Source organism: Lissotriton vulgaris, chromosome 7 (genome assembly GCF_964263255.1).
Source record: "Lissotriton vulgaris chromosome 7, aLisVul1.2, whole genome shotgun sequence".
In the NCBI taxonomy this organism is placed as follows: Eukaryota; Metazoa; Chordata; class Amphibia; order Caudata; family Salamandridae; genus Lissotriton; species Lissotriton vulgaris.
In genome coordinates this window covers 377,459,586-377,486,778 of record NC_141695.1, presented here as the reverse complement: position 1 = coordinate 377,486,778, position 27,193 = coordinate 377,459,586, and the positions used below count along the sequence as shown (strand labels likewise).

At 44.1% G+C, this 27,193-nt stretch overlaps 1 protein-coding gene across 1 annotated transcript in view; it reads right to left on the bottom strand.

The window, feature by feature from the left end:
• Positions 1-15,847: 15,847 nt before the first annotated feature.
• TNNI3 (troponin I3, cardiac type) overlaps positions 15,848-27,193 on the bottom strand; it is a 46,551-nt gene continuing 35,205 nt past the window's right edge. Inside the window, exon 7 of the mRNA XM_086928686.1 lies at positions 15,848-15,968. Coding sequence (XP_086784812.1) covers positions 15,867-15,968 — 102 coding nt within the window. The 3' untranslated portion in view covers positions 15,848-15,866. The remainder of the gene's footprint in view (positions 15,969-27,193) is intronic.

Below are 27,193 nucleotides of genomic sequence, written 5' to 3'. Positions count from 1 at the left end.
TATGCAGAATAGGGTTTTTGATATAGTGAGATTAAGATTGGATTCAAGAATGGCCAGTTGCGGTCCGGGAGGAGCTACGCTAGCAACCAAGATGGCCGCGTAAGCTCCCGGCTCCGCCGACCTCTGCCAGTAGCTCATAAATCCTGATATTGATCCTGAATTCGCACCAAACTCCCGTGTGGCTGAAATGTTGCTGAGATTAAAGGTGTAATGCCGAGATTTCCATCTTCTCGAATGATGAAGCTACGCCGTGTTTTCATTCTCGGCCTAACCCAGCGTGGAAGCCGGGGCCTCGATTTCTAACCCATTCGTGTTGGAATTGAACAACATCGGCCGCGGGACTTGGGCGGCGTCTGGTCTCCCGAAGTGGAGAATATCCTGACCGGTTTGGATGGTGGTACTGTGGTCAGGTTGATTCCAAGGATACGGCGGCAAGACGCACCGGTTGCTGTGGGCGGGGGTCGGTTGCCCGAAGACCCTGCTGAGCCCCCGGGGTCGACGGGCCTGGATCCTCGCTGGCGGCGACGGTGTTTAGACCGCGAGAATGATGGGTGCCCACCGTTAACGTTGGCCCCGCTAGTGCCTGTTATCCCGGAGTAGTCGACCTCCGGGGTCAAAGATCTGATCTGTTGCTTCGTGAGAGGGTATGGAGCGGGTGGAATGTACGCCGTCGTTGCAGACCGTAATGGCCGCCATTGGGGCGCTTTACTCGCTGGTCACCGCCATCATCCATAAAATGGTCGTAACAGCTGAAAATATGTGTCTGGGACCGGACTACGACCCTTCGATAGATTTGAAACACGTTGTGTTACCCGCGAAGCAGGGCATGCCTGAGACAGAGGGCCCCGTGCGAAAACCGGATCTGGTGTTTTTTGTCGGCTCCCGAACAACAGCTAGCGAGCCTTGAACTACCAAAAACTCATCATATTCAATGACGATACCGCCCAAGATGGACACAGCCCATCTTATACTCCAGGATAATTTCCTCAGTGACTATCGGATTGATTTATCATTCTTTTCCTCCCAGTTGGTTCAATTATGTTCTCGTGACTTACTGTTGGTGGACAGATATCTCCGTTTGACTTGTGGACTTCGAGTACTAATACTTTGGATTCGATTCTACCGTACTGACTTTGACTTTCTTGAACATTTTGATTCTACTGTCGAGATGGCGGTTCGAGCGGAGAGAGCTCGCACGAAAAATCGGAGTGGCCAGGGTTGAGTTTGATTGTCTGGGTTTGATAAAAAGGCTTCATTTGATACGGGACTTGTAGCCTATAATGATGCGGGAGTCGGGCGGTTTTCACAAACTCCCCCGGTTGGTTTGTAATTGCTGCTTCACAATGTTTTGGCTATATTTAGGGGTGGTTTGCTTCTGGCGGAGAGTGAGGGGGACCGGGAGCCTGTATGACATCTCCTCCTCCACTCTTTTCGTTCTTTTAGGTTTTAGTTGTTGGGCGACAGGCACGCTGCTAGTGGGGTTAGGCCGTAGCCATTGCAGGGGTGCAGGGTGGGGTGAATTGGGGGGGGGTATTTTCTCTTTGTTTAGTTCTATGGCCTTTTTCTTTCCTTTCTCCTTTTTATGAGAGGTGGGTTTCTTATCCTGAGTCGATCTTTTTCACATATCTGGGTGTCTACTCTGGTCTTAATTATCCTGAATCGTGGGTGGACGGACCTTGCTGGCGTCAGCTTAACGGGGTTGCGGATCGTACTGTTTCTCCTTTTAGATATGCCTGCTCATGTTGACGTCCCACACTCCTGTGCATTGATTTTACCACATTGGCTTATTCGCCTACTCACCATTGTAATATATTCTATTGTATGACACCTGATATGTGTAATATTTCCTCTTGTTTTTCTTCTTTCAATAAAAATATATATAAAAAAAAGAATGGCCAGTTGCAGCTATTCAAACAATTATTTCAATATGATTTGCAACGGGCTCAAGAGCTACTTTATGTAACTGATTTAAAATGATTAATATATTTTATTGTTTTAATCAATGTTTTTACAGATTATGTTCATATTTTCTTTATATTTTGTTTAGATCCTTGAGAAAGGGGTTTTCCCCGAAGAAAGTATTGACTGTGAATTTTGGAGTTTGATGTTATGGATACATTTCAGACTAGGAAGATCATTGTTCATAAAAGAACATAAACTTTAAACCATTATCATCAGAGTTTTCTGGATTTATGAACTTGACATTAAAAATGTTCGACATTCAGCCTCCCGTGGAATACATTCCCAGCAGTGTAAGCTCCCCCCTGCGGAGCCCTGTCAGTGCTGTAGGGTCCCATCAGTATGAGCTTCCTCCTGCGGAACCCTGTCAATGCTGTAGGGTTCCAGCAGTGTGAGCTTCTCCCTGCGGAGCCCTGTCAGTGCTGTAGGGCTCCATGAGTGTGCGCTTCTCTCTGCAGGACCCTGTCAATGCTGTAGGGTTCCAGCAGTGTGAGCTTCTCCCTGCGGAGCCCTGTCAGTGCTGTAGGGTTCCAGCAGTGTGAGCTTCTCCCTGCGGAGCCCTGTCAGTGCTGTAGGGTTCCAGCAGTGTGAGCTTCTCCCTGCAGAGCCCTGTCAGTGCTGTAGGGTTCCAGGATTGTGAGCTCCCTGCGGAGCCCTGTCAGTGCTGCAGGGCTCCATGAGTGTGAGCTTCTCTCTGCAGGACCCTGTCAATGCTGTAGGGTTCCAGCAGTGTGAGCTTCGCCCTGCGGAGCCATGTCAGTGCTGTAGGGTTCCAGCAGTATGAGCTTCTCCCTGCGCAGCCCTGTCAGTGCTGTAGGGTTCCAGCAGTGTGAGCTCCCTGCGGAGCCCTGTCAGTGCTTTAGGGCTCCATGAGTGTGAGCTTCTCTCTGCAGGACCCTGTCAATGCTGTAGGGTTCCAGCAGTGTGTGCTTCCCTCTGTGGAGCCATGTCAGTGCTATAGGGCCCCAGCCACGTGTGCTTGCTCCTATGGCGCCCTGTCAGTGCTTTGGGGTCCCGACAGTTTGAGCTTCCCCTGGGGAGCCCTGTTAGTGCTGCAGGGTCCCAGCAACGTGAGCACCCCTTGTGGAGCTCTGTCAGTGCTGTAGGGTCCCAGCAGTGTGAGTTTCCCCCGGCAGTGCCCAGTCACTAATTTAGGGTCCCAGCAGTGTGAGTTTCCCCCGGCAATGCCCAGTCACTGAATTAGGGTTCTAGCAGTGTGAGTTTCCCTAAGCAGTGCCCTGTCAGTGCTATAAGGTCCCTGCAGTGAGGATTTCAACCAGCAGTGCCCTGTCAGTACTGTAGGGTCCCAGCCGTGTGAGCTTCCCCCTGAAGAGCCCTGTCAGTGCTACAGGGTTTCAGCAGTGTGAGCTTCCCCCTGTACAGCCAGGCCAGTGCTTTAGGGTCCCAGCAGTGTGAGTTTCCCACAGCAGTGCCATGTCAGTGCTGTAGGGTCCAAGCAGTGTAAGCTTCTCCCTGCAGAGCCCTGGCAGTGCTGTGGGGCCCCAGCAGTGTGAGTTTTCCCCAGCAGTGCCGTATCAGTGGTGTAAGGTTCCAGCAGTTTGAGATTTCGCCTGCATAGCCCTGTCAGTGCTGTAGGGTCCCATCAGTTTACGTTTCTCCATGTGGTGCCCTGATAGTGCTACAGAACTTAGGCAGCGTGAGCCTCCTTTAGCAGTGACCTGTCAGAGGTGCAGTGAAAGTTTTATTAGTGTCCGTGGCTTTTTCTACAACATCAACCAGTTTGGGGCCCTCACGGTTTCCCCATCTCCCTGGCCCTAACATTTTTCCCTTTCTTCACCCAGTTCCTCCTTAAAGCCTAGTCCTCCGACCCCAAATTGTTAAAGACATGACAGGTCTAAGCATTTGTTTTACCAATAACACATTCTTATTTATAGACTATTGTGTATGTTTGCTGATGTTCGAGTTTCTTGCCATTTTTAGGTCTCACCTAATCAGAACATGCGCTGTCTCATTGAGACATGCCATATCTAGAACATGGGCTCAAAGCACCTCCCATGTTTACTATTGGCTCCTGTTAATTGCCTTTGTAATTGGCTCCATTTGATTGATGAATATGGTTAATTTGTCCTGTCTTTTGCTGTTTCAGACTCTCTCATCAGACTGCCCCTGTTACATGTGTTCTTCCATTTTTAAATTTATGTTTGTTTGTGGCACTATTTTCTTTTTGGTTTGCCTCAAAAGTTCACTCCCTTACTTTGACATGAAGCACTACCAGCGCGGCATGCCACACCATATTTTACTTAAAAATGGAGCACTTTTGGCGTGGCATCTTGCCCTTTTACTTTAAAACCTTTTTCTTTAGTTTAACACAAAGAACTTCCAGCGTGGCATGCCACAATTTATCTTTAAGTATGGCAGTTGTGCTTATTTTTATTTTGCACTGCATGTTCACAAAGTTTATGATTTGCATTATGTTTTGGATTCGTTGTGCTCACTTTTAAAATGACAGCCTCCTGCTGTACTTCTGCTCCTTTCACTGCTGCTGTCAGTGTGGTGCAGCGGCGCTTCCTGCTCTCTTTCCTCATCCACTACATACCTTCAATGCCTACGAACTGTTTGAGGAGGGAGAAGGTACAATCCGGTGGCGTAAGGCGTCTGAGGAAGGCTAATGTCGCTGAAATGCATCACGCAGCGCCACAGAGTGAAATTAAAGATTTCTGACGGATTCCCCAAGTGTCCTTGGTCTACTTTCATCAAAGTGGTCTTTCTTTTCATACCTTCAATGCTGTATATGTTGACCGCCATTTCTGATGATTCTCACTAACTCTCACTGCCTGGAGTTTGCCGTGTTCTAAAATGTCTCCCCTCTACTTCTTGTAATCTTGGGACGAAGTAGCAGCGCCTACCTAGATCGAGGTGTGCTGTTATCGTCCACGTTTGTGGAGATCTCTGTGATGTACCCAGTGGAGCAGAGTGGGGCCAGACACCGCAGTACTTAAACAGTAAAGGTGAGTTAATATCCTTGGCAGCAATACACCTGTACTTGTTGAAATCTTTTGTGAAACTTAAAACTTACCAACTTTCAATGTTTATATTTTTTTACAACAAAGGAAATGTAATATGTTTCATAGAGCGAAGACACACAAAGCATGCGTGGAGAAACATTTAAACTGTGAAGTTAGACTAAAAAAATAATTTACTCCAACATTTTGACCCAATATAAGTCCTTGTGTAATGTAACTGCTGTGCTTTATCTTTAAGTATAGCAGCTGGGTCTTTCTTTTTTTTTCCTGCACAGCACAGTTCGCCTCATAAAGTTTATGATTTGCTTTGTTTTTTGGCTTTATTTTTCTCACTTTTAAAATGGCTGCCGACCGCTGCACTTCTGCTCCTATGCATGAAATGTGTCAGTGCGACATGGGTGCTGCTTCTTGGTCCGTTTAATTGTCTCCCACATACCTCTGACGCAGTATGGTGCTGAGGCAAAATATTGATGTAAAAATATCGACTTGCACAAATATCGAGGTAAAAATATCGTGGGTCAGAACTATCGAGAGACAAAATATCGATTTTAGGTAAGTAATATTGCTGTTTAAAATATCGAAGTGTTTAATATCGTTTGCAAAAATATAGTTGTTAAAAATATCGATTTTTTATTAATGTTTTGTATTTTAGTATATATGTTATATGTATGTGATGTATGTATTTTGTTTAAGAGTTGTTTTTATTTTTATCATATGTGTTAAATTTTTAGTAGTAATTAAAAAAAAATTATTTGAATTTTGCGTTTTTAGTTCAATAGCAGGTTATGGGTTTATAGGGGAATAGGGTGGGAAGTAACGTAATTATATAAAATCTATAGATTATATTTAGGTGTTATCAATATTTTTTATTTGAATTATGCGTTTTTAGTTCCATAGCAGGTTGTGGGTTTATAGGGGAATAGGGTGGGAAATAATTTAATGATATTAAATGTATTAAGTATTTTTTATTTGTTTAATTGAGATATTATAGTGTTTAATGTGTAAAGTAATTTATTATGAATTAATTAATCATTTGTTGTTAATTATTTTAATTAATTAACTGACAATTAATTATGGTAATTGTTTAATTAGTTTTAGGTGTGTGTTTTGGTGTTTATAGGTATAAATGGTGGGAAAGGTGGGAAGTAACTTATTTTTTATTGATGAATTAATAATTAGTTGTTAATTAATTTAGATTAATTGATTAGAAATTAATTATGGTAATTGTGTAATTAATTGTAGGTGTGTGTTGTGGATATTATAGTGTTTCTTAATTGCTTATTAATTATGGTAATTATGGAAATAAATGTAAATAAAACTTTTGAAGTTTTTTTATTGGTGTGGTGTTATAGGGTAGGAAATAAAAAAATACATTTATGTTTAAAATTGTTTTGTTTGTTAATATTTTAATATTTGCTCCTTTTAAATAATTGTTTGTAAATGTATTTAATAATTTATTTTATATAATATTTGAAGCTTTTTGTTATATGCAATTTATATTATAATATGTGTTCTTTTTATATGTTTAATATATGTATTTGCATATTTTTTAATATTGTTTATTTCTTTTTATGATTTTTAAAAAAAATCTATTCTTTGAATGTTATTAGTAATTTCTGTTTCTCTGCTATCCAACACTTTCCCTAATGTTGCACTCACTGGAGTGGAAATAGTAATTTTACCCGTCCGCTATCCAGCACTTCCCATACTGTTGCACTCACTGGAGTGGAAATTGTAATTTTTACCCCTAGCCTATCCAGCACTTTCCCTACTGTTACACTCACTGGAGTGGGAATAGTAATTGTTGCCCCTCCGCTATCCAGCACTTTCCCTACTGTTGCACTCACTGGAGTGGGAATAGTAATTGCTACCCCTCCGCTATCCAACACTTTCCCTACTTTGCGTTCAGTGGAGTGGAAATAATAATGTTACCCCTCCCCTATCCAGCAATTTCCCTACTGTTGCACTCACTGGAGCGGGGATAGTAATTTTTACCCCTGTGCTATCCAATACTTTCCCTACTGTTGCACTCACAGGAGTGGGAATAGTAATTTTTACTGCACCGCAATCCGGCACTTTCCCTACTGTTTGACTCACTGGAGTGGGAATAGTAATGTTTACCCCTCCGCTAACCAACACTTTCCCTACAGTTGCACTCACTGGAGTGGGAATAGTAATTTTTACCTCTCTGCTATCCAATACTTTCCCTACTGTTGCACTCACCGGAGTGGGAATAGTAATTTTTACCCCTACGCACATCCAACATTTTCCCTACTGTTGCACTCACGAGAGTTGGAATAGTACATTTTATTCCTCCGCTATCCAAAACTTACCCTACTTTTGCACTTACTTGAGTGGGAATAGTAATTTTTACCCCTCCGCTGTCCAACACTTTCCCTACTGTTGCACTCTTTGGAGTGGGAATAGTAACTTGTGCCCCTTTGCTATCCAACACTTTCCCTACTGTTGCACTCGCTGGAGTGGCAATATTAATTTTGACCCCTGCACTATCCAATACTTTCCCTACTGTTGCACTCTTTGGAGTGGGAATAGTAATTTTTTCCTCTCCGCTATCCATCCCTTTCCCTGCTGTTTGTCTTACTGGAGTGGGAATAGTAATTTTTACCCCTTGGCTATCCAACACGCTCCCTACTGTTGCAGTCACTGGAGTGGGAATAATAATTTTTACCCCTTCGCTATCCAATACTTTCCCTACTGTTGCGCTCTTTGAAATGGGAATAGTATTTTTTTCCTCTCCGTTATCCAACACTTTTCCTGCTGTTTGTCTTACTGGAGTGGGAATATTATTTTACCCCTCAGCTATCCAACACTTTCCCTACTGTTGCACTCACTGGGGTTGGAATAGTAAATTTAATTATTTTGCTATCCAGCATTTTCCCTACTGTTGCATTTATTGTATTGAAAAATGTAAGTTTTATTTTTTTAAATAATTTAATGTCTTAATTTATTATAGAATTTTTTTATTTTAAATTATTGATATATGTGTATTATTTTTATATAATTTTAAAGTTTAAAAATTAAAAAAGATAATAGTTAAATATATGTATAAAATATTATGTGTGTGTTTTTATATTTCTTTTAATTAAGTTTCTCTATTATATTTAGTTAAAATGTATATTAAATGTAATTTATGTTGTTAAAAATAATATTAATATTAAACATTTTTCATTTTATTTTATTTTATATATATTTTTAAATCTATATTTTTTACATCTATATTTTTAATTCAATATTTTATATTCAATATTTTTGTACTTACCTGTTTAAGTATAGAGAGTCAATATTTTTGCATTCTATATTTTTCATCAATATTTTTGTCATCAATATTATGTCAGAGAACCCATGTAAAGCGCTGCAATGCCTTCAGGGCGAGTTAACACTATATACAACTGCAAAAAAAGTCAATTTAGTATTTTGCCTCTTTTGTAGTATTGTACAAACGCTTGGAGAAGTGAGTAGTGGAGTGGGGGAATTAGCTGTAATCTTATCTCCTTTAATGCGATCACCTAAGTGGCTAAACATTCCATACCTCCAGAGTACTGTAACCGAAGTTTGAATGCTCAGCTGTGTCTTCGTTCAGCCACAGCCAACCACTTTGTGATTCCAAAAATTAGACTGGCACGAATGGGCGGAAAATCCTTTTCATTTCTCGGACCCTCACTTTGGAACACTCTTCCGGTGACACTTCGGCAGGAAACCAACTATATGAAATTCAGGAAGGCCTTAAAAACCTGGCTGTTCAACATCTAAAAACCTGAACCAATCAAAGCACTGGATCACTAGCGCCGGGAAACCCTTTGTTGGGTAGCTGTTGCGCTATATAAATGAAATAAATAAATAAATAAATCTTTTGCCACCGGGCATCATTACTCAATACCTCTTGCCTTCACATATTCTGTCAATGGGAGTGAAATACGCTCAAGATTTGTTTCTACTGCAACAGCACTTCAGTTTGAGTATGAGTGTCCGTTTTCTATGTATACCCGGAGGTAGCTGTAGCTCACGAAAGCAGGAGCACCTGTCTGTTTTTCGAAAACATTATCTTTTTTCACTATACTTAAGTCAGTCGCTTCCCATTCCATTATGGCCATCTCAGCAGGCTTAATTAGGTTGCTGCAAGATGTCCTGCATCCGGATGACAATCTGTAGGCTTGGGTGTACATCCTTTTATGCATCTGTATGTTTGTCTGTTTCTGGTATACACACAAGAGGGGTGGAGGAGACAGAACAAACAAACTAATCAAAAGTGTACAAGCACTAGCACACTTACATGTGATGAAAAACTGCACTCACTCACACACACTGTGTGTGACATGCTTCATCATCGGTTCTGCTACAACGCCCGGGCGTAGCCAGGCTCCGGTAGGAGCATAGGGAGGGAGAACAAAGAAGTACAAGGACAACGTGCAGCACAAGACTGAAAGTGACACAGTGTTCACAGACAAAAACAACAAGTCAAGACTGAGTACAGTGATAGATAAAAAATTGCAGTAGGGAATAGTAAAGTTAAAACTGGCTCCTGGAAACCAAATTAAGCTTTATTAGTAGGTTCCAAGGTCAGGATTAAAAAATGAATGAATGGTAGTGCTAGGGTAGGGTAGTAGGACCCCCTAGCGCCCCTCCTTTACTGCTACAGTCAACATGTTTCGACCTCTCTTAGCCCTTAAATAATGGGTCAACTTGGTCTTCTTCAGGACGTCTTACTGTCCCAGTCTTATATAATACCCCCCTTACCTTAATTAGGTGTTAAAAGGGGTATAGGTCACTCTTGCCCATCAATATGAGGCTGTTTATTGAAACAAATCACTTGACCTGGCACATGGAGGGTGGAGTCTCAAAGAACACAACTGTTCCGAAGAGAAGCTCCTGCACCAGTCGTGCCCCTCTCTGGAGCTGCCGCCATGGAATGGCTGGCAAGGATTGGCTTTGGGGGCTCGGGTGGGGTGCACTGGGGGTACCCCCCTGCGGTTCCCTGCACCGAGTGGCAGGCACCGCGTGGTGCCAGCAGCAGCGTCCGCAATGGTTAAAGGCCAGGTTGTGCCTGCCAGTGTGCGGGCGCATCCTAATTGGGCTGGTGGGACCTCGCAAGGTCCCATCACTGTTATGATCCGCCCGCCATCATAGTGAGCCCTTAAGTCTCCGTTTCCTTTGAAAAGGCTTTGTTGGCTTACCTGTAACTTTTTTTTGCTGTTTGATGAATCTGCATGAAATTTGGAAGTCTCAGCACATAGAGAAAAATTACAGCACATCAAGTTTTTGCAGAACTGTCTACAGCTGGAAAACTTACAGTAGGGGAATCAAAACGTGATTCTCCTTGAGCCTCCCACAGGAATGTTTGCTGACCACCACGGGATATATGCATAACGTGATTTACAATTATGCTGTGCGTTCTTTTACTATTACCCCCACCCTCCTTCAAACACGCAGCCTGATTAGCTCAGATAATATCCTTCATGAATATCTTAAACTGATCCGAGGACTCCAAACACCAAGCAGGCATCTTTCACCTACAGTCGGTCCTAGCTGCTCTCCTTGTCACCTCCAGGTCATTCTAGGTGCAGACTTTCATTGCTCCCAGTCGATCTTATACTGTGTGTCCTGTTTGTGAAAACTGATGCTTAATTTAGCACTATTACGAAACACTGCCCGTTGCTTAGTATCTGAAACAAGATTAAATTAACTGAACAAACCCGAAACTACCTTTATTCCCATTAACTATGGAAAGCATGTCATCATGATGCAGGCAGAGTTCTAACAAGTACTAGTCCATTCGATTAATCATCTCCCTGCATCTTGTGCACACAGACTGCATTTCTGCACGGTATATGGTACATACTATATTAGCTACACTTCCCTTAGTTACAATCTGCGCGCTCGCCTCTTCTCCCCCATATTTATTTAGTAATCACATTATTTGCAGGTGGGCTTCTTCTGAATATGACCACATTTCTGCCGTGGGTCCTTCTCTGCTGCCGTGTATCCCCGTGTTTCGGTATGTAGCCGTGAGGGGGGCCTGTAACTGACAATGTACTCCATGTTGCGTGGAGTAGCTTGGGCACGTGCGGTGCCCTCTTGTGAGCGCTGTCTGCCACCGGTCGGTATTGATTGGTGCGGTTCAAACCCACCGCTGCCAGCCTAACTACTGGGCCTTGTGTGGGGTGCAGAGCAAGATTGAGGGGCTCGGGATTGGGCGGCTGTCAAACACGAAAGGAGTGGACGATTTTCATAATGAGTGACATCAAGGAATCTCTGCCCTGTGACAAGAGCCTAACGTGTGACTGACACTGCCCCAGCCCAACTATCCTTTCAGAGGCCCAGACCAGCTAGGAATCTCGCGGTTTGTGCCTATTCCTCCCCACTTCTGATCACAGTGCAAAGCATAGGGTTTATTGTGCAGGCTCACGGTTTCACACAGACCTGCCCGCTCCGCTTGGGCATACTGGGGCCAGCGCCCCACTGCTCTCTAAGGTCCATGTTTGCATAGCTGGCTCAGCAAACCCCTTGCTCTGAAGCCTCTCAATACCATCTTATGCCTGTCCACTTTCTGCATGTGGAGTGTGCACCCTTCCTGTGCACTCAGTCTCGCAATTTTCTGACAGGCCTGTCCACTTCTGCACAATGTGGTTTCCAGTCCCCTTGCTATGCAGTCTCCCGGTGTCCTAGTAGGCCTGTCCGCTTTGGCATACTGTGGTCAGCGTACTCCTTGCTCTGGGCTCCCATTACTGAGGTCAGAGCGCCATTTGGTCCTCAGGGCGCTCTGGGGCTCTGCCCCACAGAGCTGCCCGACACCCAATATTCTGACATGTCCTCTGCACCCACCCCGTCTCCCTTCATCCCTTTGCCAGGCGCTCCATGTCCTGCTTCTGCAGATGACCCATGTATTAGGCAGAACAATGGAAGGTGCCTGGAATAGTCTATCATTATCTCATGGGCAGGGGTGACCTCGGCCAGGGCCTAATATGGCTGTAACAGGAGCCTGCATCCTTCAACTATTAATATCCACCTGGCCTTTCTCTTCCAGTAGGGGAGGATGGGAGGGGGCGTGGGGGCAGCAGCCCCCCGAGCCCAGCCCTGCCAGACAATGCCTCTTCATTCCAGAACCGGCCCTGGCACGCGCTGAAAATAGAGCTGTCCGCGCGAGCCCAGAAATGACACCCACGTCAAGGGCAAACCACGCCGCCGGAAGGCCCCTCCCATTGCAGGTGCGGAGGCTGAAAAAGGACACGGCCCTTTAACTGCAGCTCTCATCCCGCCGCCGGAACGTGGACAGGTTCTCCCGGAGAAGGACAGCGAAAATAACTCTGGATCCTTAGATGGCACGAAGGAAAACATCATCCATGTCATTTTCTGTTAATAGTTTGCTACACATTTCCTCGATTCTGTGGTTAAGCGAGCCTCCTGCCAAATCCTTGGCCCATTTATGTGCTAGGTATGCATGATATGTTATTTGACGGAACACTTCCCTTTTGGCTGTCACTCTCTCACAATTTCCTCAACATATTGCCTTTTTGCTCTATTTTCCATTTCCTCCCTCAATCTAGGTAGGCCTGGGGTTCCATTCCTCCCATGCACCCACATCTTTCTCTCTCCCTTCCTCATTCTCTCTGCCTCCATTCTAGACGACAAGCCTCCATCGTGGCAGGGAAAAACACATTTTCTAAAGTGAGGAAAATATTTATTTCTAAGATTTGTACAGAAGGGATTGGTGCCAAGCCATGCCCAACAAATGAAGCAGGCGCTGTTGGCGAGAGCGTCCGCAGGGCCCCGGCTGGTGTCCATGGTTCGAGGCTGTAGCCCAGGCTGTTCTCATGGTAAGGCTTTGTCGCGAATCTGCCACCTGAAAGAAAACATATTACATTATTCAACGTCAAATCTGTAGTATTCCTTTGAAGACATATGTATTTTTTCTGACCGCTTGTAGACATGTTTATTAAATAATTTCCATAACCTACTTTTTTATTGTAGGGTTTTAATTGTTTTTAATTAATAAGTTACCTTTAAAAATGTCACTATTGTGCATTTCATTAAAAAAAAATCAAAAAAGTGACATGAGGAGAAATGGTCATTTCACATAAACTTCCACAAAGAAAGCTTTAATTTCACAGACATACGGAGAGGTGTAGAGGAAAATGGTAACATGCTATATACAGGTAAGACTACATTCGCCTTTTCTGGCGCAAGGACATTCTCTTGTGTATTTTCTCTCCCCCATTTGAGGTCTGACCTTTGCCACCTCTGCAGAACTCGAGTAAACAGGCCATTTTGGGGAGAAAGCCGCTTCAGTGAAATACTAAGGACGTGCACTGAAAAATCGGTGTAACATTCACCTGCATCAAGTAAGCAGTTGCAAGGCCTATGAGTTAATTATGGGAAAATTATGATTATTTACCAAGACCCTACATACATGGTACTTTATCGCTGTACCAACATTATTTACCAAGACCCCACATACATGGTACTTTATCGCTGTAGGGTACCAACATTATTTACCAAGACCCTACATACATGGTACTTTATCGCTGTAGGGTGCCAACATTATTTACCATGACCCCACATACATGGTACTTTATCGCTGTAGGGTACCAACATTATTTACCAAGATCCTACATACATGGTACTTTATCGCTGTACCAACATTATTTACCATGACCCCACATACATGGTACTTTATCGCTGTAGGGTACCAACATTATTTACCAAGATCCTACATACATGGTACTTTATCGCTGTACCAACATTATTTACCAAGACCCTACATACATGGTACTTTATCGCTGTAGGGTACCAACATTATTTACCAAGATCCTACATACATGGTACTTTATCGCTGTACCAACATTATTTACCATGACCCCACATACATGGTACTTTATCGCTGTAGGGTACCAACATTATTTACCAAGACCCTACATACATGGTACTTTATCGCTGTTGGTACCAACATTATTTACCAAGACCCTACATACATGGTACTTTATCGCTGTAGGGTGCCAACATTATTTACCAAGACCCTACATACATGGTACTTTATCGCTGTACCAACATTATTTACCAAGACCCCACATACATGGTACTTTATCGCTGTAAGGTACCAACATTATTTACCAAGACCCTACATACATGGTACTTTATCGCTGTACCAACATTATTTACCAAGACCCCACATACATGGTACTTTATCGCTGTAGGGTACCAACATTATTTACCAGGACCCTACATACATGGTACTTTATCGCTGTAGGGTGGCAACATTATTTACCAAGATCCTACATACATGGTACTTTAGCGCTGTAGGTTGCCAACATTATTTACCAAGACCACCATTATTTACCAATACCCTACAGTCATGGTACTTTATCGCTGTAGGGGGCCAACATTATTTACTAAGACCCTACATACATGGTACTTTATCGCTGTTGAGTGCCAACATTATTTACCAAGACTCTACATACATGGTACTTTATCGCTGTACCAACATTATTTACCAAGACCCCACATACATGGTACTTTATCGCTGTAGGGTACCAACATTATTTACCAAGACTCTACATACATGGTACTTTATCGCTGTAGGGTACCAACATTATTTACCAAGACCCTACATACATGGTACTTTATCACTGTAGGGTGCCAACATGATTTACCAAGACCACCATTATTTACCAAGACCCTACAGTCATGGTATTTTATCGCTTTAGGGTGCCAACATGATTTACCAAGACCCTACATACATGGTACTTTATCACTGTATGGCAGCAACTTTATTTACCAAGAACCTACATACGTGATACTTTATCGCTGTAGGGTGCTAACACATTTGGCAAAAGTAGCAAACTACAAATACACAAATACTTCACAAAATGTACATCTCGGTAGCAGGGGCAGTGCCTTTGTCTTCCTTTAAGATACCAGCCAGTCTTTAATGTAAGTTTCATAATAGTGTGCAGGTACTCCATAAGCTGTTTAGAGGTGTTAAGATCAATTTCCATTCGTTGTTAAATCACCCAGTCGTTTTTGGGGAATGAGGCCCTATTTCCTATTTCTAACCTCACTATTTAGGGGTGAGGGAGATGTGTCGGAGGCATAGGTAGGTATAACAGCCAAGCAATCTGCTGTTATGTGGGCCACCTGCAGCCGCTCTGACTTGTTAGCAAAGAATGCTGTGAATGCTGGGACTCGAAGTTTTCTTTTCCCATTCTGAAGTGTTGCTTTAAAGCTCTTCCTGCAAAGTACTGTTAACTAAAAACAAGAAAAGTGACGGTTCGCACATGAGATGGGGTGAACAGGCAGACCTTGCCTTATTTATTTTCTGAGGCTAAAACTGAAGGAGGAAAACAGAAATGTAAATGGTGGACACATATCTGCCCATCAATGGCTTCCACTAGCTGTCATGATCATCGCAGCTTTCCTACTATCTTTGTTTTGTATTAGCACTCTGTTAGAGACTGCAAGGAGAGGGAAGGTCAAGGGTCATAAAGCAACTAGCAACATCTTTGGTGAAAAAGAGAACATGTGTGGTAATTCACCACAGAGCACGCTGGGAGATATTTATTCTAATTTTCATTGCCTCACCCGTGTATTACAACATATAAGGATGGGATCATGCTCTGCAAAATATCAGGTTGCACACTGGGGTAAGAGAATGGGGCTAGAACGAGATTTACAGTCAGGTCATGAACTGAGCAAAGGAGTCCTTAAGAGAGAGCACAGCCTTAAGGTCGTAACTCGAGAGACCCTGCTTTAGGGGACACAGTGCCCTATCCTGTCTCTAGGCTTAAAGCTCTCCTGGTCACTGAAGGCTTCTGGATGTGGCCTCGAGTGGAGTAAGAGAGTGCGTTATGGGATGTTGTCTCGCCCCCACGGCACCCCTGGCTTGTGGTACTCACCGTGTGTAGGACAGCTTTAGCCTTGCACGGCTCCGGATGTTTCAAACTTCTTCTTCCGCCCCTCCATCCCACTCAGGGCATCAATATTTTTCCTCCAGTCCCCTACCTCTCGGATCTCCTGTAGGGCAGAATTGAAAATGGTAAATTAGACTATATCTTTGAAAGTGAGCTGAACATCCTCCACGAGGGCCAGACTGGGAACCCCAAGCAGCCCTGGCCAATTTTGTCAGACCATTCCCCATACGGTCCATAGTGACAGCGAGTGAGCCTGACCCTACGAGGAAAATATTAAAAAAATGGAAAAATGGTGCGCTCTACAACACATTTTTCATTATATTTTCAATAGTATTTGCTTTTTAAAGAATAGCAAATTACGACCTTACATTACACTAAGATACATCAATCTTTGTTGCGGCCATTCCATCATTCGATCACTATCACCCTGCAACAGTGTCTCTCATCTCTCCATAGCCCCTCACTCACATGTATTTAATTTGATTTGTAGTACCACTCATACCAGTACAGGGTGCCGGAGCACTTTACATCACACACACATACAGAGCCAAGGAGTCATTGTGTAATCAATGTATAGAAAATGTTACATAAGCTGAAAGGAAACACGAGGTGCAGGATTTACATGTCATCCATACTGGTAAGCATTTTTTAGGAGTGCTTGGTCTGAAGAAGCATACATTTACGATTTAGCGATGGTGGCTCCCTGCGCAGCAATCTTTGTTGGTGCCCACCCCCATAAACCTCCTTCTCCACAATTCCCATACTACCACGCTCCCCACGTGCCCCTCATCTCCCCATTGCCCCTCTTTCACATGCTTTTCATTTGTTTTATAGCTCAAAGCACTTTACATCACACTCACATTAGTCAAAGCCAATGAATCATGTGTGTAAATCAGTCTATAGGAAATGTCACATCAGACAATGAGGATTACAAGGTGTAGGAGTCACATGTCACCGACAGTATATTTTAAACTTGTTTGGTCTGTATAAGCACGAACACAGGATTTAAAATGTATTACAGTGGTTGGCTTTACTAATAAGAACGTATTTCTACCCAAATGAACCCTTTTTAGAAACATTAGGGTATTGAATGACTAGGGGAAAAGATAACATTCTAACCTATATCATGCAGATTGCAGTCACTTCTTTGAAGCCAGTTCATAGCTCCCTGTGCCATATTAGGGTTGTAACATATGAACCATGAGTAACAGAAGGATCTCGGTGACAACAGCAGTAACCTACTGAGGGAGCCACACAAAATACAGTTCGGGGATTTGTGTGGTACGTTATTTGCAGAGGGCATATTAACCCTCTGCGCTACTTTATTATGAGTGGAAAGTGCCACTAGATACGACTCCGCCCACTTTCTAGGCAGAACATTAATCACCAGAACTATCTTGACATTTTTATTGTTGCCTCAAAACTGCTGGACACACAAGAAACTCTGCAGCAGGTGTTTTTTTAAATCATGTTTTTTCTAAACATGCCCATCCCCTCAGCTCCCTCTCTTGAGGGCAGCACCAGATGGGCAGCACCAGGGCAACGCCCTAGAGAATGCCCTGGAATCAAAACATAACACAGTGGTTGGGGTTGGATTTACTAATAAGAATGCATTTCTACCCAAAGAAATCCAATTTAGTAACATTAAATCAATGAAAGACCAGGAAAAAACATACATTTCAAACGCGTACCATGCAGTTTGCATGCAACAATTTGATTTGATGGCAGTTCAAAGCTCACTGTGCTAGATTACGATTGTAAGTTGTGAACTGCAAGTAACTAAAAGATCTGTGACAAAAGCTGTAACTCAATGAGCTATGCACATTAAATACAGTTCTGTGGTCTGCATGGTACACATTCTTTGCAGCAGGCACATGAACCCTGAGCAATGCTCGAGGGTGGTCAGCTACTCACACACTACATGGAATCCTAGATATTTTAGCTGTTGTCCGCACTTTGCAGGGCTACTGCATTTGTCAGACCCCTTTCCAAACGCTAATCTTACATTTCCAACAGTGGGAAAAGTCACAGTGTTGGTGGACATTCAGCTAATCTCGACACTGTAAATCAGAATGTGAAAATCTAAAATGTACATATTTTGTATATCAGGTGATAGAGTGTTCTCTTAATTACTGTAGGAAACTGGGTTACTAGGTCAGGGGATGAAACCTACTCAAACAGCAACAACAATTCCTGTCAGGGTGAAGTATCAAGCAAACCTGGGCTTAGCCCTCTTGTAGTTTGGCACAAAGCAGCCAGGTTTAACATATAAGCAGTGTGTAAAGTATTGATGCAGCACGTAAAACAGTAGAAAAGTGAAACACAATACATTTAAAATCATACACTAATTTAGAAAACTACAGTAAAATGTAATAAATTATTTGAGACCAACAGATCAAAAATCCAATTAGCAGAACCGGAGATGTGCAATTTTAAAGATTCAAGTAAAAACAGTACTTAGAAATGCAAAGCGCCAACTGTGGTTATCTGGCCATGCTGAACTGGGACAGGGTCACACGTTCCAGACTGACAGCGATGGAACGCAGGCCAGATACAGCGATCAATTCAGGCCCACCGAACAAAGTACCTTCAATGCTAGTTGTGGAATGTTATAAGATCCCGCATTGAGGATGTGTCGCGGAGCTGCAGTCAAAGCTGAGAAGATCCTCTACCTTCAAAGGGTGCAAAATGCAGCTGCTCGGATGCGACTTCACCTCCCGAGTAGATGCCGCACAAACCGTGCTATTCATAGACTGCACTGGTTGCCAGTGGCAAAACCCATCCAGTTTAAAACTCTTTGTATAGCTCATAACATTTTTAATCTGCAGACCCCAGACATTTCGATGCATCTCCTTACGCCCTATGTTCCCACTACGTGCCTACGCTCAAGAGATCCACACTTGGCTGTTGTAGCGAAAACAAGAAAGGTCCGAGCAGGAGGGCACTCCTTTCGTGCCTTAGCTGCGAAGCTCTGGAACTCCCTCCCCATGGGCATCAGGAGCGTCAGTAATTATGCCCAATTCATTAAAGCTATTAAAACCTACCTCTTCCCCTCCTGAGTGACCTGGGTGCTTGCTACATGGTCCTCCTAGCAGTTCTGCAGCAATAGCGCTGGGACGCCCCTTTGTTGGGGGAACTGTGCGCTATACAAATCTGATAACATAACATAACAACATGAAATGTGGGCTGCAGTGCAAGACCCTGCATTGAGGATGCAATGCACAGCAGCTATTCTGGGATCTGTGGGGCTGCAATGTGAGGTCCTTTGTTGAGGCTGCATTGTAAAGCAGGGGTTCTGAGGAGTTGCGGGCTGTGCTGCAAGGTCCTGCGTAAAGGAGGTGTTGCGCCATGATGGTTCTGAAGAACTGCGCGGTCCTGCATTGGGCATGCATCATGCACTGGCGGTTCCAATGTGGAGTTGTGAGGGGATGCATCTCATTGTGTTGGTTCTGCCCAAGATACCATAGCTGGGCTTGCAGAGCACCTTTAGGCCCACATCCAAGGGTCCAAGACTAGGGTGACACCACTTGGGGGCAAGACTCAGGCAGAGTCCAGGTGCAATAGTTAAAGGTGGTCAGAGCCTTTTCTGTCCCTAAGTCTCTGATCAGAAGGCCAGCTAGCCCTTGGAGTCCCTCTGGTATCCTGAGTTCAAGATGCAGGTCCAGTGTTTCTCAGTCAGGCAGCAGGGCAGCAGAGTTGCAATCCTTCTTGCAGAAAGAAGCACAGCAGACCTTCTGAGAATTACACAGATCTAGAGGTGTATTGAAGAATTGGGCTGAGGGTCCAATACTTGGTGCCAGCTTTGAAGTAAGAGAACATTCTGGAAGTTTCAACCCCCAAAGGTGTTGGGAATTTCTTGCCTCCCTGCCCTGGCCCCAGCTTGTCTGGGGGGCACAAAATATTAGTGTGAAACCCTTTGTGATTGTGATGGGGCCGAGCGTTTGTGGTGTGGAAGTGTGGTAGGTGACAGCTCCTTCCCCCATCAAGTCAGAGATTGCCCATCCTACCAAAACCTATTCCCGTTTTGTCTCACTGTCTGGGAGCATAGACCAACTGCAAATACACCTAGTCATGTGACCCAGGATACAGGCTGCAGACACTAAAAGGTCGGGACAAGAAAATGCCAACTTTCTACAAGAGGCACTTTCTGGATTGTAACTTAAAATCCACCTTCATTATGAAAGAGGGTTTTAAATTACAATTGTTAAGTCACCAACCTTATTATTTCTTCTTACTCCTAATTGAAGTTGTCACGTATTAAATATAATTAGGTAACTTAATGTTATTCTATGGGAGAAGTAAAAAACGAATTTAAGAGTTTTTCAATACCAGGACATGTAAACGTTAAAAGTACATGTTTAACTTATTTAATGCACTGCACCCTGTCCTATGGTTCACTTACATGTATTAAAAAGGAAGGTTTAGGCCTGGAAAAAGGGTTATTTTGCTCGATTACAATGGTAGTTTAACATGGCACACACAAGCTGTAATGGCAGGCCTGAGACATGTTCAAAAGGCTACTTAGGTTGGTGGTGCAATAAGTGGCACAATAAGTGCTGCAGGCCCACTAGAATTTAATATAGGCCCTGGGAACATGTAGTACCACTTTAATAGGGTCTGACAAGTAAGTTACATGTGCCAATTGGGTGTAAGTCAAGGTTACCATGTTTTAAGGAGTCAGTACATGCACTTTAGCACTGGTCAGCAGTGATAAAGTACACAGAGTCGAAAAACCAACAAAAACGAGATCTGCAAAAATTAAGGAGTAAATCAAAACGTTTAGGGGATGCCCAACCTAAGGCAGACAGGTCTATCAATCACAGAGATTTAAGATGTCAAAAATGTTGTCTCTGTTTTATTCTCAAAATTGTAGTCAAAAACTTAAAAACTGATTATGATTGGCAAAATTGCCTTGGTGGGGTAACTTAATGACAGAGCCTCCCAAACACCATTTGATTCAGCACTAACATATAATGCGGGAATGGTGCCATTGATACATTGATTCGCATTGTCCGTCCGTCAGCATACGGCGATCCCACTGGCCCCTCTAAAATAACATTGGAAGGATGCCCTAGGGTGTGCCCTTTCGGACACTGAATGGATGGCGGTGCTGGAAGGCCCGACATGCGTCTCTTGCAACCAGCGCTTTTGGCAGATACAACACTTTAATCTGCACCGAGCATACCCCACCCCTCCCCAGATAAATAAGTATTTCCACCGCACTGACTCAGACTGCCCCAGATGCTGTTTCCCCAATGCAGACCTACTGTACATGCTTTGGCATTGCCCTGCCCTGGTGGAGTACTGGGCCAACATAGCGACCACTTTAGCCGGCTGCACCGAGCACATCATCCCTTTTCAATGGGAGGTGTATATTTGGCACCTCTTTGGAAGGAGCAAGAGCGACAGGGTCACCTCACGATTCTTAGACCTGGGCCTAGTCACAGCAAAACGCCTGATCACTAAGAGATGGAGGGCTTCGGTAGCACCCCACGCGCTGGCCTGGGGCTGCTCATTGCTCAACTGGGCCAGGACAGAGGGAGTGGCCCTGCAAAGGGAAGACCTGCTGGGACTTCACAAGTTTCCCCTAGCTAGTTGTTGGGGGACTATTGTGAATGATCTACAGAAGCTAGCCGCACCCACTGTGGATGTACAAGACAAGTCGGAAGTCTAAGCAGCTCTAAGACAACAAATTGCTGTCACTGCGGCGTTGACTTAGTTGGGGCAGTGTCCCTCAATCTCTACTCATCTAGGCACAACATGGTTGATTAACACATACTACAAGCAAATAAACACCTGATATAGTACCTTGCGGCTTTAGGTCACGGGTGGTTATCCCCTTCCCTTTGAGTTATTTTGTTCTCATTTTGTTGAGCCCACTGATGCATTACACCATGCACAGATCATCAATGATCCACATACCACCACGCTGATTACACGGTCACTCCTCCATTCTGGTGACCTACCGATACGGACCTCTTTAATCCCTCATGCATATCACATCAAACACATACTGTTATTGCTGTTTCATCAACAGTCGGTATGCTAGAGTGATTACTCTTTATGTACAGTGTCATTGATTTATTGTTGTAATGCAAAGTGTTAAAAATGGCAATAAAAAGTGTTAAACAAAAAAAACAAAAAAGAATCTCAAATGACAGCTCAAAACTCCATGGTCAACAGGAGAGAGTGAACATGCCACCAGTTTGCAAGTGCACATGGTCTCCCTGGACTACAACTTGTTGCTACCACCACCACCACCACCAGTAACCGCACAGCTTGAACTGGGGGGACAATAGTCACCTTCTATGAAAAAGGGCACATTTTGGACCATATTTCTGATGAAAAACAAAAATGTGAAAAGCTGGAATACCTTCAGTGGACTCTGACTATTGAACTCTCTGGAGGAAAAGAAGTCTTTGTGAGAAAACGTACAGGGTATGACTGCACCCACTTTCCAGAGCATATAGAGGACTATTATCCAAACAGCAACTATTAGCTGAGTAACACAGACAAGAACAGGAATATCTTCCCATGAGCACCATTTTTATGCTGTACGACATAGGCAATGCAAAGTGAAGAAGAAAATAACCTGTGCTTCAAAACTGATGAGGCTCTATCAAACTCTGCCCTGGTCAGTACAGTCTCATCATTACTTCTTTTATCTGAGAGTACTAAAGAAAATCTCCACAATCTCACCGCTAGCTACCAAACTGCAGCTATTTTTCATTATTGGCTTGATATTCTTCTTGAAAATTCCCTTTAGTCCAGTGTCTTCTTTTGATACGGAATCTGAACCTGAGTCAGGATGTCACTGCCAGCCTTATCTAATGGTGCAGTGAAATCTGATTGGGTATCACCTTTGCCTACAGTCTAAACTGGTTATCTGCAACCAGATAGTTCTCTTTAAAACCTTGTGGATTACAGATTCAGCAACATAGTCACTTTCCAATAGTTTCCATCAGCTGCATTCCATTCCTCCATCTGCACTACTTAGATTCTGGTTCCTAGGGTTTAATACAAATTACTTCATTCCATAAGCAAAGGATGGGGGCTGGTTGTGTCTTTTTGTGATGCAATGCACTTTGTGGAAAGGCTTCCACGTGTCTTTCTGTTTCATCAACTACTTTTTCCAGTTTCAGAAAGTAAAAACATCGCTTTCTAAGATGAAACTCTTCAAGTTCCTGCAATTTGTGGTTTGTTAAGTATATGCTTTGAGACTGTCAAATTCTATATCTCAATAATGGAACTGCAACCACAAGAATCCATAAAATAAACATGTGTAGGAGTAATGTTACATAATACAATTAATATTTCTATTTGGAAGTAAATCATATACTTGATAAAATAAAAAATATTGGCAAAATTGCCTCATCAAATTTACACACAAACTTGCAGAAACATGTTTTTTTGGTTAGACAATACCCTGCACAATTACTGCATGGAAATTGTGAACAACTGTATTATTTGTTGGGGTGAACGGCAGTCCACCACAAGTAATAAAGTCGCTCAAACTCTTACTGTCCAAGTGGAAGGTTGCTCATTTTTGCTGCCCTGTTGGTTTTACCTGCCTGAACAGTCCCAGGGGGACTGCAACGATCTTCTTGCTGCCACCAACAAGGACGGGGTCTACATATCCCAGCATCCACTACTGGCGCCAAACACAGAGTCAGAGCTAAGTGCCAGGAGGTGCTTCAAAAACGATTGAGTGCTCCAGCAGCATGGGACACGCGCGGGTGTGCCCGGGCGCTGCCCGGGCGACGCCCGGGTCATGGGCGTGCCCGTCCGCGCCCGTCAGGGTCCGGAAGAGGCCGGGCTGAGCCACCCCATTAAGATCATTACCATCAGAATCTTGAAAGACTGCCCCGTTGCACGGCTAACTTCTGGAAGAAGAGGTGAATGGTGTCTAACTGCTGTCTTTCTTATTATTAACAGTTGCTTGGAGGTGGTCAAAAGGCCAGTTCGGACACTTTAGGCCTGGGAAAATACAGAGGGTCTTGGGACAGAACTTATCCAGTTTCTGTTAAGGTACTGGACTGTCACTTATCTATTAGGCCATCCAAACCTGTTATTTGTCAGAATGAGTAAGCAGAAGGCAAAGGATTCTCTGCTGGGGGAGTGTAAAGGGGGCCCTTGATGCCTTTTTATTGAGGGCAGAGTCCTTATTAGTTCATGAAATACAGTTGGCAGAGAAGAGACTCTCATTGGACTCAATTGTATTGCAAAAGCGGTCTTCTATAGGTAGTATAACTGCAATTAAGTCACCCAATGTTGGTATTCCAGTAGGCCAAGATAAATCAAAAAAGTGGTCATACTGTAAATGGTTTAATTCCTGCTGCTCTATCACCAGCGTGAGCGGGGCCATCAACTCAAACCATTGAGTCATCACCTGATGATTTGAGCACGCCAGAGATTGATGTGGGAGAGAGGGAGGAGGGCTTCGAACTGAACACTGTACCAGCACACGGAGCAGGTCGGGCTGAGGAAGACCCTGCACAGGCCACAGCGCCATCCAGCGGCGAAATCACCCCAAGGGAAGGTGGGGAGGTGGTTGCCCAATCCAAAAGGGCTCTACTAGACAAAAGCATCACACCCAGCGTTGTCATCCCATTAGCTGGTTCTATGGCCCCAGTAAAGCGAACTCGGGGGTGGGGCGTCATATTGCTAATGGTAAACCAAAGCAGAAGGGTGCACCAAAAATGACTAGGTCCAAAGACACAGAAGGTCCCACAGACAGCCAACATTTCCCAAATTGCGGAGAGGCGATAAAGTTGCGGGGGACGGACATGGAACTGTGGTCTAGGTTGGAAACAATGTTATCCACCCACCAGGGCCCATACACGAGAAAATTAAATTGATAGAAGGGAAATTGTCCCAGCTGACCGCACAGAATAGCATCCAGACAGATGTGGTTACAGGGCACCTAGCTAACAGCTTGGGGGCATCAGATGGTCCCATATCCCAGAGGGTTGTAATTCCCCTAGAGAGAAAAAATGGTGGGGTGCCCGAATGTGAACAGTTGGAGGGAACAAAGGAGGGTGTAGAGAAACACCAATTGGTAGGGTCCATTGTTGGAAATGCCCCGAGATTAAGAGCGTCTGTGGGAGATAATAGATATATGAGGGGGGGAACCACAGTACAAAACCCGAGCTCTAACTCAGGCCCGATAAATATAGAGGGCAGAGCACCCACACCACATGAAATTGCGCCTACCGCAAGTGACTTCGCTAGGTGTTCTGTGGGCTTGCCGGTTACAGATCTACCGCCGGCATTACACAGTAGTCTTGACAGGGGTTCCGGCATTAGTGGAAATAGTGAAGAAACTCTGCGAATGCTCATTAATAAGGCGGCCCACTGGTTGAACAGAAATTTAGATTTTAACATCTCAAACTATAGGCACATATCAATGGCGAGAAGGGTGTCCTGGATTGGATGCTGTAGGAAGAGCTTTCCTGGAGACACCGTGATCTTAAATCTAAGGTTTCCGGGGTTGAAACATGACCTCCTCACTCAGTGAAAGGGGTCTTTTCAGGAGGAGGGCAGATTGAGTATCAGAATGCTCCCTCTGGGCTTCTTTTATAGGGATAGGATGGGCGCAAATAACCACAACAATCAGAGGAGACATCTAGTAGGATTCGCCCGATGGGGTCCCACGGTCCTGCTAATTAACCGGTATGCCCCTTTCATTAATGTTTCAGCCCTAGATGACATAGATTGACTCAATAGGAGTACGCCAATTAGGGATGGCCACAGATGGAGTGCTTGTCTTTTAATGCAGGCCTGGGAGGGTCATTCATGTCAAAGGCTAAGGAGTTTATCTCTCCTTCTTTACCGGGAGACACTAGTGGGCCTGCTGTCGAAGGGCTCACCCAAGTAGTCAATGTATCTTTTAGCCCTAATATTTGCCCGATATTGGATAGCCCAGATGTCCTTAGACAGGGCAACATTGAGATAATCTCATGGAATATAGCTGGACTCTCATCGAAAATAGCTAATAACGAATGGCTAGCCTATATAAAAAAAATCCAGGTTATCTGCCTCCAGGAAACATGGGAGACCGATAGTAGTGCGTTCTCTCTAGAAGGCTACAAAATGTATTTTGTACCAGCACGTAAGGTAGCTGCGGAAGTGCAAGGGGAGGCCTGATCACATACGTGGACTTGAGGCTACAGGGGAGGTGGGACAATTTGGCTCGGACTCAGATTTTATGCAGGGGATTAGATTCTGTAATAAGGGTTATAAGTTAATTTTTATTAATTTTTATAATGCCATTTTAGCGGGTCAGACCACAATAAGACAGACGAAGCCTTCTATAGAGCCTAACTGGCGGACAAAGAACTGCATGTTTGGAAGTGCCTAAACCCAACAGTGAAAGGGGCAGAACTGGTCAAAGCCTTTGAGGGTGTCACCCAGTATATCGATGGTCTACTCAGGAGTAAATCTAACAAAAAGGGAAAGGAGGACCATAGGGGGTTTGACTGTCACAGCTCCTTTGCCCTTAAGGTGTTGAAGTCAGCACTAAAATCTGTCCCAAAGGACAAGACAAGGATGTCCACATGTAGGGTCCTCTATAAACAGGCTGTAAAATGACTTTAAACCGCCTTGCAGCAGCAGGCCTGGGAGGATTTGAGGGAAGCGGTCAAGTCTAAGAACTCGACCGCCTTTTGGAAGGTTAAAATGAACCTTGCTTGCAGATGCCAATAAACCAAAGGTAGCAAATCATATCCTGCCAGAATCTATCTTGGTATGGGCACTTTAAGCTCCTCTACAACCATGGTAGGTCAGAAGATCCGCCAGAAGTTGAAGAAGGGGGCGAGACTGTGGCCAAGATAATATTTTCTCTGTGCGAGATAAAGGCGGGAATTGAGGGTCTGTCAAGGAATAAGGCTCCAGGGCCTGATGGGGTCCCGCCTGACCTTTTCCTGAGCTAGGTAGAACTCGGGGCACCCATATTGACCAGGGTCATTAACGCAGCAGTGGAATCGGGGATGCCTGCATCCTGGTCCACAGCTACAATTGTCCCCATTTTTAAATAGAGAAATAAGGATAGTCCACTGTGTTACCGTCCCATTTTTCTTATTGACATGACAGTGAAAGTTTTAGGCAGGGTTATCCTCAACTGACTATTGGATTGGGCGGGTATCACCATATAATCACTGACACGCAGTATGGGTTCAGGTCAGGACAATCATCTACCGACCAATGCCTTCATTTATATATATTGGTAGCCAAGTACACTATTGCTAGTCAAGAAACTGTGTACTTGGCTTTTATGGACCTGAAGGCAGCATTTGATCGGGTGAACTGCAGGAAATTGTGGGAACTCAT